Here is a 15215-nt window from a genome sequence, read left to right on the forward strand (position 1 = left end):
AAACAAAAAAGCAGAGGAATAAAAAAAAAAAATCACAATTCATGTGATAAAAAATATTACAGAGAATATACAGAGGTCAGAACCTGTTTTATTTTTTTAAATATGTTTTCACATAAGAAATATCTGCATTTCATATGTGCTTTTATTATAAGAGAGATGTTTTTTTTTTTATTGTTCAGTGTCTGTCCAAAAGATATTTTTTCACTGATTTTATTCAAATGCACGTGACATGCTACACTAACCTTCTAAGCGATACAAAAGAGGATGAATCAGCCCTGCCAGCTTTCAGTATGAGGGAGGTGGATTTGATGTCCTGTCCCCTTTTAGCGCTTGTGCTCGCATGATAAAATCAGCCTGTGAGAAACTCGTTCATTTCTACATACTTGTGCAATCCCTTTTTTGGTGCATCAGGTTTCAGTGTGTGTGGCTTTACTTTTTGTTTTTTGTGTGTGTCTTACAGAGGAAACTTCACAGTTCCGAAGTTATCAGAGTCTAATATGGGATTCGGCGTGCTGGGAGTGTTTCTGGGGCTGCTCCTCGAGGTCTCCACCCATGGACCCCACGCTGTGCCTCGAACGTCCTGGAGACACCAAGGTAAGGTTTAAGTCATATGACGTAATTTACTCAAACTGTGTTTCTCAATCAACAGAGAAATTAATAGTTTACAGTTTGATAACTAATCATTCATTAGGTAGAAATACCAAGAATTTACTGATAATAGTGAATTGTATAAGTTTACCCATACTAGTAATATCATAGTAATAGTATAAACTTAAGCAAATTAAAGATGTCAATTTTGACTTGTAATTTCTAATTGCTATGTTATTTTTTTCACGTCTCATCAATTGATTTATGATTGTATCAAGTAATAAAATATTTTAAATATTAATGCTTTTTTGTTAAAATATCTTTATACTTCTGTGACCGTTTTACAGTAAATTCCATCCTAAGAAATGCAAACCATTTCTGGCAAATGTTCTTCAGAAACCACTATGCCGATTTAAACTGAAACTTCGAGTGTATAAATGCACTCAAATTGGGAAGTCGTGCTTGTTAATCTCAGTTGGTATTTATGGTCTTGCACAATCTCAGAAACAAGAAACAGGAGGCCCTAATGTAAAGTTCATTTGCTCCACTGGCAATGGATGGAAAACTGACTTTGCAGATTCCTGTGGTGGAAGTTTACATCCCAGTTAGCATTAAATTATGAGTTATGTAGTAAAACAAATAGAAAGCTTTATACAGGTTGAACCTTCAAGTTATACAGATCTGTATCATACACCAAAGCTCTCTTAAGCATCAAACTCTCTCAAGGCTCACAATAGATTTCTTAGTAACACCTATTTACTAAATGTATCTCATTAAATGTCCCCCAGTCTCACCACAAGCTCTCAAACTGGAACACTTTACTATCATGGGGAAGTTCTGTTTACATGCTGCTGTTTACATAAATAGCTCCAAGTAACCAAGTCGCTCTGTGAGAACCAGTACAGCTCACCCTTTAACAAAGTCGACTTTCTCAACTCACTGCGATACAGTCACAGCTTCAGTCACTCAGTGTGGGTATTTGCTTTCAACATTGTGGTGTTTATGTGCAGGCACCTGCAACCCGAACCCACTTGCACCTGGCACAACTAATGCCAGCCGGATACAAACACTCCACTAGGTTTGCCATCAATCACAACAACACACAGTATAACAACAGATGAACTCACATCATATTAATACATCGGACTGAGAGAAACATATCAGAATCTATGCTTGAAGGTTTCGCCTTTTTGTCACCTTTTGTTGATATTTACCTGTTTACAACATGATATTGATGATTTCAAGTGCATGTTTAACCTATGTTAACTGTTTGGTTTTTTCTGTTTGGTTTTTTTTTTGGCTACTTGGAGGCAGCGGAGTTTTTGGCAAACAATTGCTCAATTATACAACCAGAAAAAAGCATTCATTTGGAGCTCTGTTTTTGGCCACTTGATGAATATTTACTTTCCTTTTAGCTCTGATCTCATCTCCACCAACTCCTGGTGGAAATATGTCGCTATTTAGCAACTAAATGCTCCGCTTTGTTCACCACATAGTCGCTAACTTTGTCTGAACCAAAACAAGCTGAAAGACACTAAAACACTCCGTAGAGTTGAGAGTAACTGCAGAGTTTGGGGGAAATTATCTGTGGGTTTTGTCACTACAAGCACCCTGTTTCATATTACATTTAGTGATTTGATCCTTTGTTAATATAAAAATATTGATTATAGCAGCTTTAAAAGGTAAATTTTGCTATAAGTAAAACTGCATATTTAGTGTGTGGTCATTTTGGACGCTGAAGTAATGTGATCCAACACTTTTGTATTCAGATTTAGATCTGATGGAGTTTTCGGAGCCTGGGATCTTCAACTACTCCACATTGTTGCTGAGTGAGAAGAGGGATGTGCTGTATGTGGGAGCCAGGGAGGCGGTCTTTGAGCTCAGCAAGAAGAATGTGACCGTCAAAAACAACAAGGTATCAAAATACGATTGAAGATTTATGACTAAGGGAGGAAAAAAAATGCTCATACAAGTTTTAATTCTTATCTTCCTGTCAACAATTTAAGGTTCAGTGGACAGTTGCTGAACTCCCCATGATGATGTGCACGCTCAAAGGAAAATCAAAAGAGGTTTGTTTCATCATTGCTATTTTAATGTGGTTTTATCAGCCACTCTTTCAACTGCCATGTATGAACAGTCTGCAGCGTATTTCAAGTTGTTTATCGAATGTTGCTCTCCAGAGGGATTGTCTGAACTACATTCGAGTGCTCCAAGTCGTAGACGAAGAGCGTCTGTATGTCTGCGGAACACACGCCTTTCAACCTCAATGTGATTACTTGGTAGGTTATTGCTCGGTCTGCTTCCTTAACGCTGAACAGCACACTGCACAAATAAACATGTGTTTGAGCTCACCAATCAACACAGCGGCCTTTGAGCTGAAATATAATCTTGAACTCCTCACAGAATCTCGCTGACTTTTCGCTGAAGGGTCAACCCGAAGATGGCAGAGGAAAGTGCTCCTTTGACCCTTCACAAAGCTTTACTACTGTCATGGTTGGTGAGTTATGGCCCATTTTATCTAATTTCACAAAGAGCACTTTTGGTTGCCAGCTCTGCTGCAGTAAAAGGCATAATAATCCTCAATAATCTCTTTTTTTTTTTTGGGAGGGAAAATGGACTCGCTGGATAATAAATTGCCTCTTTTTTTGTTTGCTTTTCTATCAGATGGAGAGCTGTACTCAGGGACAGCTTATAACTTCTTAGGCAGTGAACCGATTATTTCCAGATACTCCCCATCCCAGTCTCTGCTGAGGACAGAGTACTCCACATCGTGGCTCAATGGTGAGTTGGGACAATATGGGACAAATATAGATTTCTTGAATCAATTGAAAGATTGTTGGGGTCGTCAGGACAGGAAAAAAATCATTAATCACAAAGGATGATGAAAGGTTTTGTGTCTTCTTTTTAGGGTTGAGAATAAGTTTCTAAAGATTTCTGATAAATTATGTAGAACCGCAGGAATACAAGAGGTTTATTTGCTTACTATGCTTTCCTTGCAGAGCCCAGTTTTGTTTTTGCCGACGTGATCAGGGAAGGGAAAAACAGAGCAGATGGTGAGGACGACAAAATCTACTACTTCTTCACCGAGGTGTCCGTGGAGTATGAATTCTTTGGCAAGCTTCTCATTCCCAGGGTGGCGCGCGTCTGTAAGGTCAGCATACGTCATGTACCATCTGCACATACCAGCAGCATCCCTCTTTAGCCCCGATCTTCCAGTTGTCAGTGTGTACATGTCTCTCTTTACCCCCTCTTCCATTTAACTTTTCTGTATCTAACCTGATCTCATATCGGAGTGCTATCACAGTACAATCATTAGACTTTACTGCTGTTGTATCATCAAAAATATTATCTTTTTTTTCCTTTAACCTCTTTCCTCTCTCAACACGGCCTAATGTGCTGATAAAGCTTTCTTCCATCTCCCACCACAGGGTGACCTCGGAGGTCAACGGACACTGCAGAAAAAATGGACGTCTTTCCTGAAAGCGAAGCTGGTGTGCTCCATGCCTGAACTCAACTTTGTTTTCAACGTAGTGCATGATGTCTTCATCCTTAAGGGGGCAGACTGGAGAGACACGGTTATCTATGGCGTCTTCACCTCCCAGTGGTCAGTGATTTGAAAATCTTGATCCCGTAATCCTGTAAATGCACTTTGAAATTCTGTTTTCTTCTTTTAACTCTCACCCATTTCCCTCTTGTTTTTCTTCTTCTGTTGCGATTCCCATGATCCTCCTCCTCCTCCCTCAGGGGTAATGTGGGATTGTCAGCAGTGTGCGCCTACAACATGACGGCTGTGGAAGAGGTTTTCTCCAAGGGCAAGTACATGCAGAAGGCCACAGTGGAGCAGTCCCACACCAAGTGGGTCCGGTACAACGGCATCACTCCGTCTCCACGTCCTGGAGCAGTAAGTACCTTAAACACACAAATTAGCCAGTTTTGCATAGAAGTTTGTGCAAACTTTATGTGATATTTTAGAGCTGAGAAATACTTTTGAGTATTTATAATACTGACCTGGAAAAAATACAATAAAAAGACGGAATAACATGTCTAAAATTACACTGTAAAATCAGTTTACTGTCTTACAATAAATCTCTTCTTCCTTCTCTACAAGTGTATCAACAACCTCATGCGGCAGCAGAACATTAGCAGTTCTCTCCACCTGCCAGACAAGACCCTGCAGTTTGTTAAGGACCACCCCCTGCTGGAGGATCCTGTCCTGCCCATCGGCAACGGGCCTCGCCTCATCACCAAAGACGTCAACTACACACAGATTGTGGTGGAGAGGGTCCGTGCGCTCGACAATAACATCTATGATGTCATTTTCACTGGAACAGGTAACAACACGGTTACGTGGCAATAGTTAACACTTATGTGATAAGAAAAAAAATGTTATAATTAGGGATGTCCATGCCCAGTTAATTAACCCTTGATACTGATTAGAGTCATTTGATACTAGTAGAGTGTCCCAATCTGATATACACCCAGGTTTCAGTTTATTAGGTACATGTAACTAAGACTAATGCAGTCTACAGAAGCCCTGCATGTTCATGAAGTTTATAATATTTTTAATATTTTATCCACCCATTTATATGAATGAGAGTAGTTCAGTTCAACAGCGCCACAAACTACAGCCTCTAAAATGACCATAATGTTTGTTCATGTGAAACACATCTCTAAATCTGATAACTTTCATGAAAGTAGAATTTGTTGCAGACTGCATTAGTCTTAGCTAGCTGTACTTAAAATTAAAACTGGCAACTTGTGTGCATGAATCTTTCTACATAATAAAGCAGTAAAATTCCCTACGCTAGTACAGTTAAGTAAAATTAAACTTATTAAGGTAAGATAAGACTCATTTTACAAGTGGAAAGTTCTTCATTATGAAAAAATACCCTGCACCACAGTTATACTTTATTGGATTTGATATATATCATGACATCCCCAATCACATTATTCTAAAAAGGTTAAACTCTGGCTTTTGGCTTGACTGAATGGTTGATATTTTTCCATTATCATCTTTAGATAAGGGAGTCCTGCACAAGTCAGTGGTGTTTGGCGGAGAGGTCCATATGGTGGAGGAGATCCAGCTCCTGAAGAACTCTGAGTCCATCAAGAACCTGCTGCTGTCTTCTGAGGTCAGTCTTTACTATGATAAGTAGTCAGTAGCTGCTAGTAACAGCACAAAGAGACGACTGCAGCACACAAGAAGTAGGAAATGTCTTCTGACCTCAGTGAATATAAACACCTAGATAGTGAGGATATGTGTTTATGTGTTGCTGTATATGTGCGTGTGTGTGTGTGTTCACACGTTTTTCTATCGTGCTTACTCTGCCTTGAAAAAAAACCTCACCAAAGGAAGTTACAAAGAAGATGGCATGATAGTTAAAAACAAAACCATCATTTCCTTTTAAATGAGTTGAGACTGCACATTTAGTGTGTGTTTGTGGTTGTCTGGTGTTCGCAAATAAAATTCTGCAGACTGTTGTTACTTTCGAAGATGCTTTTTAGAGTTGTCGAGTGTGTAGTTAAGTTCCAGAAAGCTCAATAAATTTTATTTGTAAAATGTTCTTTTTTATGTGAAAGTTTGTGCACTCTTTCTCTAAGATATTCATGCGAATGATCTTGTGCTTCCACAGACACGATCCCTGTACGCTGGTTCAGACTCGAGCGTAGTCCAGTCACCCACAGCCTCATGCGGCAGATATCTGTCCTGCGACGACTGCGTACTTGCACGAGACCCTTACTGCGCCTGGGACCCTCACACTGCTGCCTGCGTCAGCATCTTTGATGCCCCCAGCGAACGACTCAGGTAACTCGCCACGGACCTAGATTTGTTCACTTTCTATTTCTCCTTCTACACACCCGCATTATTGCACTGCTTAACAAAAGCAAAACTAACACTGAGAGAAATCTTTACTGATACTGTGCCATCCATCCAGTTGAACCTGCTTTACTCTCTGACTAGATACTGTGTGCATGTGCATGTTTTAGACTCATGAAAATAATGCTTTGTTTGTTTTTTCAGGGAGCTGATTCAGAGCCTGAATGGTGACGCAGACAAGTGTCCTTCAGGTAGAGTGCAACATGCACACACACAGCCTGATAAAGAAACTTTATAACAGTGATAGGGAGAATTAAAATGTGGGCATTATCAGCGCTTAGTCCCCTCCTGATGTTTTTTCCACTTATTACTCTAATTAATATAGATCAAAGTGTAGATAGGCTTAAATATCATAACTTGAATGTTGTGTTTTCATGCTCAAAACTTGCTGAGTGCCCAAAAGTCATCATCTCTCTCTGTTTTGCCTTGTAGTGTCAGGTGTGTCTGTGAAGGACTACCATCATGTTAAAGTGAAACGGGGGAGCTCCGCTGAGCTACCATGCATGGTACACTCCAACCACGCCCAGGTGATGTGGAAATCCAACGGCTCGGCTCTCACCGAGGCCTCTCGCTTCCACCTCATTGGAGAAAACGGTCTCCTCATTTACAGCGTGGCTCCAGAGGATCAAGGTCACTACGAGTGCTGGTCAGTGGAGTGGGCCCCCGCTGTCGGGAAGAACTTCAGCCGCCTCCTGGCTGGATACGTCCTGACTCTGGATCGCCCACCTCGACCCCCGCACCAGGCAGGCCACGTGACCACCACCCTCGTCAGCCAGGAGCCATCTAGCTCACATGCCGCTGAAGGTAATGGTAAGACAGACAGAGCCCCACTAACTTCGGCCCTTGCCCCTCCCAGCTTCACAGCCACAGTCCTCTTCACCACTCCACCCCAAACTGACGCATCACTAACCCCGCCCCCCAGCAGCACAATCAAGTTCCAGCCTAAGCAGCATCCCTCCAGCTCCCTCCCAGAGAACCGGGACCCATCAGCTGAGTATTTGCAGCACAACAACAGTACTGCCCTCCTCTTCCTCTTCCTGCTGTTTTTCCTCCTCTTCCTGGCTGCACTGGCGTACAACTGCTACATGCAGTATCTTCCTGCTCCCTGCCTGCGGATGCGAGCCGCTCTGCTGGGCAGTCACAAGAGCGCCCATCAGCCTGAGTATCGGGCCTGTGAAGCGGGTCTGATGGAAGCATCCGCGACAGACAAAATTAACATGACAGAGCAACCGACTCAGAACGGCAGCCAAACCACTCAAAATCTGCGGGCGCTCCGTGACACAGGGTACGAGACCGAGCCGGAGTGTGGCAACGGTAGGATCCCCTCTCACAGTTACGGAAACGACAGCCCATCCCAGGAGAAACCCTTCGATGTGGACTGTGATTCTCAGCCCATCCAGTTTGCAGATGCAGATGAAGCTTACTGATACTGCTTTTGTTTCTCTTTGCATAGAGACTATTTATAGGGGGAGGGGGGGGGGTGTCACCTTCTTGCTGCATCTTTCCACAACGCAAGTCTAAGTGGTGTCCTCTACATGGAAGTATGTTCAGCGCGCAGCATTTCATGAAGTTTAATCATTACAAGACTTAAGTCAGGCATCCCACTTTCCTGTAGGGATTGAACTCCTGCTGTATGAATTTAGGGCATACAGGAGTTACTCATGGAAGCTGCACCCTCTCAGCTTAGTCCAGCAAAAAAAGCTATTTCTTAAATTCCAAATTGGAAACACTGTTTACCAAATTGGTAAGTTACTGTGATGTTTTCCAAATTGGAGTTGTTGTTTTTTTGTTTTTTTTGTACAGCCTGGGTGGGAAATAATCTCTTGAAGCTTTTGCATCTTTTTTTTTTTTTTTTAAGCAACGTGTAGGCTATCTGACTTTGGGTAAATGCTTCAACATTATAGTCATTTCTCAGGGAAGATTTGCTCAGTACGTTATAGCCTAGATTTTGTTGTACAGCGTTGGCCATCTGCGGCACCTGGTATGTGGGCCTTAATCTCACCCAGTGAGGTGGCAACGTAGAGTTTAAAGAACAGAAAAAGAGACGACTTGCATGATAGAAAAATGCTGGAATAAATCAAACCACTGTCTTCTGAAGAGTTGTCCTGAGAGAGAATGTTTAGTCTCTATTTTATTCCCCTCCACCCCCCCAGTGAAGTCGACATTCCTACATGGATACAAGGTCAACTCTAATGATCCTGTGTATTAACCTCTACTAGTCATCTGTCCTTATGTGGTCTGTTAATAACATAAATATGTACAGTATGACATGATGCTTGATAATATCAATCATCAGTTCTTTTTTTTTTAAAAACTGGAAACCTGGAAACAATCTGAAGTTATTTTTGTATTTTTAATGAAGCCTTTGGTTTTAGAACCTTTTCAGAGAATTATTATTTAAAAGGAGTCACATCTGTGGTAATATCATTTTGTCCATTTGTTTTTAATTTATTGCAGCAGATTTAGTTTTTAGAGATCCTAGCCCTCATTCGTTAGTCTCCCCTTTGTCTTTTTTGCATGTCATCCCCTGTGTAGATTTCCTGTTTTCCTCAATACTATCTCTTTTTCCATCACTCCCTCCCTCACAGCTTCCTCTCCTGTCGGCACCTCATCTTCACTGTCCTTCTCTGGAAGTAGCACTCCCTCTGCCTTCCCTTCCCACTCCTCCTCCTCCTCTTCCTCTTCCTCCTCCTCTTCTTCCACCTCCTCCTCCACCAAGCCCCACAATGTGGAGGCTCGAGAGGCAGAGGTGAGACTGTTGCCTCCCCTGCTGAAGGACCAGGCCTGGGGGATTCATGCCCAAGAGGCCTTTCTGCTCTTCTGCCTGGCCTTGGGTGAGTGGTGCCTATGACAGCTCACACCCTGACACCCACTCTCACTTTCTAACCCCCCCCCCCCCTCCCTCCCCTCTTTTTGCTCTGGACCATAATTTTTTCCTCTCCTTTCTACACCTTGCATGTCACCATTTCCTCAACTTGAGCTCTAACCGCGAGTGTGTGTGTGTGTGTGTTTCTTAAAATAAGCCTGCCCTTTGCTTTATGGTGTCTGACTTGTGGAGATCCATTCATCTTTATCATAGGTGGTGTCTTGCAAGACCAATATAAGAAGCAAAATGTAGTTGAATGTTTAAAAAGACTGGGATTCTTCTTCTAGGAAGAAAACCTGAAATTCTTAAATAAAATGTCAACCTCACAGTGATCTGGTTGTCTCACAGTTCTCAGTTGTATGTCGATGAAGACTACAGTTTTGTGTATATTTTTGTAAAGCAGCAGTCTGACATGAAACATGTAAATGTTAGAAGTGGATCCTTCTTTCCACAGTGTTGAGAATCTCTCATCAGAACAAAAGAGTTATTGTAGGCTTGCTGTCTTTTTATTTCAATACTTCAACTGGATCTTTTTTTTTTGTGCCTGTAAACAAATGTAAATATATTTGTATATATGGAAAAATACCATTTGAAGATGTACATAAATCTACGGGACATTTTTGGGCTACAGCAGCTCATGGTAGGGAGGCTAAATAAACCTTGTCAAATGTTTTCAACTCTGGCTTGTTTTCTTAAATTTTTGACTTCAGTCATCACTTGTGTTTTTATATGGACTCATTAGTGAAGATAACAGCATATAGTGGTAGAGAAAACTACTGTATGTGGCTGAGATTAGGACCCTGTTGCATATATTGAAAATATATACATGTAATCTCACTAGTGGTGACGTAGCCTACAAAGTTTTATGCAAAACACAGTATGTACAGAATTGATTATCAGTGCTGAGATCAGCCATTGTACATATACAGTACCAGTCAAAAGTTTGGACACCCCTTCTCATTCATTTTGACTGATACTGTACATGCCACACATGTACTGTATATTCAGTCAAGAAGTGTTAATTGAAACTGAACACCTCAAATGGACCCACCAAAGGCAAGTATTCCCATTTCTTGTGTGTCTATGTGGAGTGTTAAGCATCTCGATCGTCACGGGTCAACATGAAGTTCGATTCTGTCCCTCAGGTCCCAGTGATGTCCACATTCACTGGCTAATAAATGGGCACAGTCTGGACACCCCCATTATGGAGTACCGCCGCCCGCTGGGTCAGAGCGAGGTACTCGTGAGCAGCTGGCTCCGAGAGGGGCCGCTGATCAAGGACGCCCGTTACCACTGCGTCGCTGAGGCCAGCACAGGAAATGACATGTCTGAGATCGACCTCCACCTCTCTATTGGAGGTATCCAGACCTGGTGGTGTATAACTACCTTTTAAGTGTGGAAAATTGTGGATCTTTCTATGTTTTTGAGTATTAAAACCTGTTACATCTCCAAAAAGTGAGATAGTGATCACAGTAATGCATGTACAGTGGTAGTAAAACACAATGAGAAGTCCAAACCCTAGTTTTGGTTGTCAGAAATGCTCTTTGCTATTTTTATTAGTCCAGAAATGGACATTTGTCATAGTTTATATCCATAAGAGATGTTGTTATTTGACAGATGAGGAGAGCATACCATCCAGGGATTTGAACCAATGGAGAGGTGCACTCACAGAGCATGAGCAACTGCTAAAAAGATGGGAAAAGGCCTGGGTAGGTTGTACGCTCTTGCATGTGAGTGTGTTTTCTCCCGATCTCACAAAAGTTGGTGTGCAGTTGCCCGGGTTGACTGACATCGTGTACCGGTTTTAACCTGATCTACATGTTTGGCTTTATGCGAGTGGCTTGAACTCAATGGCAGGTTGCGTAGTTTTCAGGATCATAAGGAAAGAGCAAAGTCCAGCTTCATTGTGCTATTGGCAAATAGTCAGGAACTCAAAGCCAAGTAACTTATATTATATGAAGCAAAAGTTTAAATGTGCAAATGCTCTTTATGCTACAATGTATTCAATAGTCTGAATAAGGTCTTTGTGAGCAGTGATATGCTTTAAAGAACACTAATTCAATTAGTAGCTGTGCCTGAAGCTTTTGGTTAACTGCTTTTAACCATTACATTTAACTACATTTCCTGTACCACATGATCTATTAACTGCATTCACCTAATCGTGTTGTAGATAACTAAATACTTACATGTTCATTTTGAAAGGATTCCTCCAGAAATACATGCAGTCATGTGACTTGTCAGTATAGATTTGATTTCACATTTCACCTATTTCTGCTTTTTTTTTATTGAGATCAACACATCTAGTTTCTTATTTAGTTTCAGTGCAGATGTGCTTTTTACTTGCACGTTAGTGTGACCAGAAAAACATGCAAATTTCCTTGTTGCAAAGCAGCGGTAAACCAGTTTAATAGGAGCCTGATAATCAGACCGAATCACCACTTTGTTTCACTTCATCGCTAATTCAAATCAGACGTCTGGAATGAGGCTAGTTTAACGTCTGTTATTAACTTGATGAATGTCTTTTTTTCCCCAAGTGGATTTAGTGAGATCTTTGTACATTAAACATCAATGTTTGCGTGCTCCTCTTCTTGTACAACTCTAGTTTTTCCCTCCACAGGAAAGCTGTGATGGCCACCGAACTCTGTGAAGACGTCACGTGCTTCGCTTGTGTTGGCTGACTCTGGTTGTGAACATGGTCCTCAGCCCGGGTGGACTGCACCTTTGACACTGAAACGATCATAAACAGATGGAATATGATGTCCCAGTGTCACTTCTTACAAAGGAGCTTGATGGACCGCGAAGCAAAGCTTTCACAACACCTGCCCCGTGCAGAGGCTCTGCTGGTTGTGATGATGGTTTGATGGTGACTCCTTCCAAAAACTGACATGGAGATGAGGCTCTTTGGTTGCCTCAGTCTGAGGACGTGTGGGCTGCCTTTCTACCAAATATGCATACATTTCTATTTTTATTGATGAAAATGAACATCCTGAAAGCAGTGCTTGTATGGAACATTAAAAATTTAAAGAAGGGTACAACTGGTTGTATATGAGGAGTGCTGATCTGTATTTGCTGCATCTGTGACAGTTCAGTCCTGTTTACAGTGTGGTTTATTTTGCAAATGCCACAGAGATGTTTGCACCTTCACTGCTTTCCAAAGCCTCGGTATGGTCCTTCACAGCTACCTTGCAGTTTGACATTTTCACTCGAGATTATCCTGTCTTTAATCTTTAATGGACATTTCTTTTTTCCTTCCAGAGCCCAAGCTTCCTCAGCAGGCTGCTGTGGGTCTTTTCAACCACAGTATGTTTGACATTAAGAAAGATTATATCATCAAAAGTGAAATTCAGATTTTAAAAAAACACCAGCATTCAAACATGGAATTTAATCCAAGGACAGCGTAGGTTGTTACAGACCTTCCAGCTTTTTGTCTTCACGTTTAAACTGTGGCTACTTATTTGCCTTTAAAGCAGAAATAAATGGGAGTTTGTTTTATCTGTCGCGTCACACGTTTTTGTCATGTCTGAATTAAGCTTGTTTATCACTTTTGATGTCAGATAAGTTAAATATTTAATGGCCTGTTTCAGCCATTTATAAACAGGTTATTATTCCTGAGTGGCATGATGACATGTCAGCCTTTTTTCCTGCAGGAGCACTTCCTACCTTCTGAATTATTAACCGACCTGCACCAAGCATTTATCCTTGGAAGCCAGTTATGATATTTTCAGATGATACAATAATGTCCTTGACTGGAAACTAATTTGACACAGAGAGGTAAATTGTAGACTAAATCTGAGAAGCTGATGCCTCACAGATTATAGACTGGAAATCTAATAACAATATAACCAGGAATAAACCAAAATAAACCATATTTTAAATAGCTTACGTCAAGTAATTAATGGATGAAAACAATGCTAACTGTTAAAACGGAGAAATCCTAAATATGGTGTTTATAGGCCTCACTTCTGTATCTCAGCATGACTGTGATGACTTCATATTTTGAGAGGATAGCATAGCACCATAGCACCCTCTTGTGTCCAAATCAAGGAGCACTAAGTGAAAAAAAAAAACATGGCGTGGATAGTTTATTGTCAAATCATTAATCAAACAGGTCATGACTGAATTGTCACAATTTTTTTCCTTAAATGTGACACAAATCTAAACATTGTGATGTAAATCAAATCCTCTCTTTCAGTGGACACTGTCTGACACTCAGAATCAAAAGGAAGAATAATAAATACAAGCCATGTAGATTTTTAAGTTAAAACATCTTGAAGAGAAAAAAAAAAGCAGCAGTAGTTCAACTCTGTATCACTCACAAATTCAGCTGATTGTCAACCTGCCAATTTTGGCACAAAATCACAAGATAGTTCTCTTCCTCCTGACTTTACAAAATCTATGTTAACTTGAACTAATGTAAACTTTTGTAACATATCATCAGACATAGATCAGAAACAATTTCAGTGCTATGTGATATCTTTTCTCAACAAGTTGATAAATCAGGTACTTTATAGTGTTTGTTTGGCAACCACAGGACTGGTAGGATTCCATAGAAATGGATCACATCTTTATACAAACTGAGCTCTTAAGGCTGAGAAAATACAGCTAATGCACAGCAGACGATAACTAGCAGAGCTAGAAAGTATTCACTCTTCCAGGTAAATAACCAGATGAATGAGTGGGATGATGTCAATGCTTTGGTAGAGGTCTTCTGAACAGGAGGATATGGGGCTCTGAAAAGTTAATGACAGACAAATGATAAACAAGTCACCACCCGAGGCTGTCATTCTTCTCACTACGTGCTTAAAGGCTGTTGACAGATGATTTGGGCAACAAAGCAGAAGAACAAAGAATTGCACAGTGTTTATAATGTACACCAGATTAAATTACTAATGTTGGGACCCAGTAAGAGTTATTACATACAGTACCTGGCTCGTGGATCATGTAGTGGATCCATCCTTGGGACTGCTGTACACCCAGTTGTCTCCACTCGTCTTCAGACATCAGGTGGGATCTTGGAATACATTTAGCCATTTCCCGAGGCAGAACAACATGTCTGGTGATTAGAGGGAAAAAAGTTTTTCTTAGTTATTGGTGATGACTGATTATGCTGTGAGGTTTGATGTATTTGTTAAAATGCAGCAAAATAACAAAAAATTTAACAGTTACATCAACTGAACCAAGTTAAAATATACATACATATGCATGCATATATGCACATGACAGTATTTGTACCATATCTTGTAAATTACAGAGCAATAAGGATTGTAAAAGACACTATCGTTATTCATATGTGCTCTGTAACTTACATTCCTCATTTTCTATTAGTTTAGTTTATTAGGTGCACCTGTGCTGTCTGATGCGCTCCAATACAATTCTGCAATAAATCCTGTGTTTTGTGGACACTGTCAGAAAGCTGTTGACTGATTATACAGATTGTAGTTAACCTTGTGATTGAGTTAAATTGATTGCTTTATTTTTTTAAAAGGTATTTCTAATGCTTTGTCAGTATTAGAAACGCGCTACAATCTCAATTTCTAGGAAAACAATAAAGACTTGTAGGTGCTAAATTAATACATTCAAGGTAGAGTCGGAAAAAAGCTCACAAACTATTATTGAAATTAACATTGGGCTACTGTTGCTAAGGCAACAGTGGAAAGAAATTAGCTTAGTTGGCTAGCTTCCAGGTTCGCGGTAGACGTTTCCGACGCTATAAATATCTTACCTGTACTCATAGTAGTCGTCATAGTACCTGTCTGAGTAGTAAATCTGATTGCGGGACATGTTTTCAGACAAGGTCTAGTTATTTAGATAACTTTTACACCAAATTACAAAGTGACAACAACTCACGGTCAGTTTACGGCTTTTAAAGTGCACGAAAGCTCT

At 40.7% G+C, this 15215-nt stretch overlaps 2 protein-coding genes across 6 annotated transcripts in view; one reads left to right on the forward strand and one right to left on the reverse strand.

Moving 5' to 3' along the window:
* sema4d (sema domain, immunoglobulin domain (Ig), transmembrane domain (TM) and short cytoplasmic domain, (semaphorin) 4D) overlaps nt 1–12824 on the forward strand; it is a 48145-nt gene extending 35321 nt beyond the window's left edge. For 4 of the 5 annotated variants that reach the window (XM_042395443.1, XM_042395445.1, XM_042395441.1 and 1 more), the window contains 14 exons: nt 461–594; nt 2358–2503; nt 2595–2657; nt 2769–2867; nt 2992–3085; nt 3253–3369; nt 3588–3739; nt 4017–4192; nt 4333–4489; nt 4697–4919; nt 5608–5720; nt 6222–6394; nt 6611–6657; nt 6899–9041. In XM_042395443.1, coding sequence (XP_042251377.1) covers nt 461–594; nt 2358–2503; nt 2595–2657; nt 2769–2867; nt 2992–3085; nt 3253–3369; nt 3588–3739; nt 4017–4192; nt 4333–4489; nt 4697–4919; nt 5608–5720; nt 6222–6394; nt 6611–6657; nt 6899–7893 — 2689 coding nt within the window. In that variant the 3' untranslated portion in view covers nt 7894–9041. The other variant, XM_042395444.1, reaches the window with a different exon arrangement.
* Nucleotides 12825–13399: 575 nt separating this feature from the next.
* Nucleotides 13400–15212, reverse strand: zgc:86839 (Cyclin-dependent kinases regulatory subunit 2-like). Its single transcript, XM_042395453.1, has 3 exons — nt 15055–15212; nt 14258–14385; nt 13400–14062 (listed from the first exon to the last, which is right to left on the reverse strand). Exons 1-3 carry the CDS (start codon nt 15111–15113, stop codon nt 14019–14021), a joined length of 231 nt encoding a protein of 76 aa, XP_042251387.1. The 5' UTR covers nt 15114–15212; the 3' UTR covers nt 13400–14018.
* Between the last annotated feature and the right edge of the window lie 3 nt (nt 15213–15215).

This window comes from Thunnus maccoyii, chromosome 19, assembly GCF_910596095.1.
Source record: "Thunnus maccoyii chromosome 19, fThuMac1.1, whole genome shotgun sequence".
NCBI lineage: Eukaryota > Metazoa > Chordata > Actinopteri > Scombriformes > Scombridae > Thunnus > Thunnus maccoyii.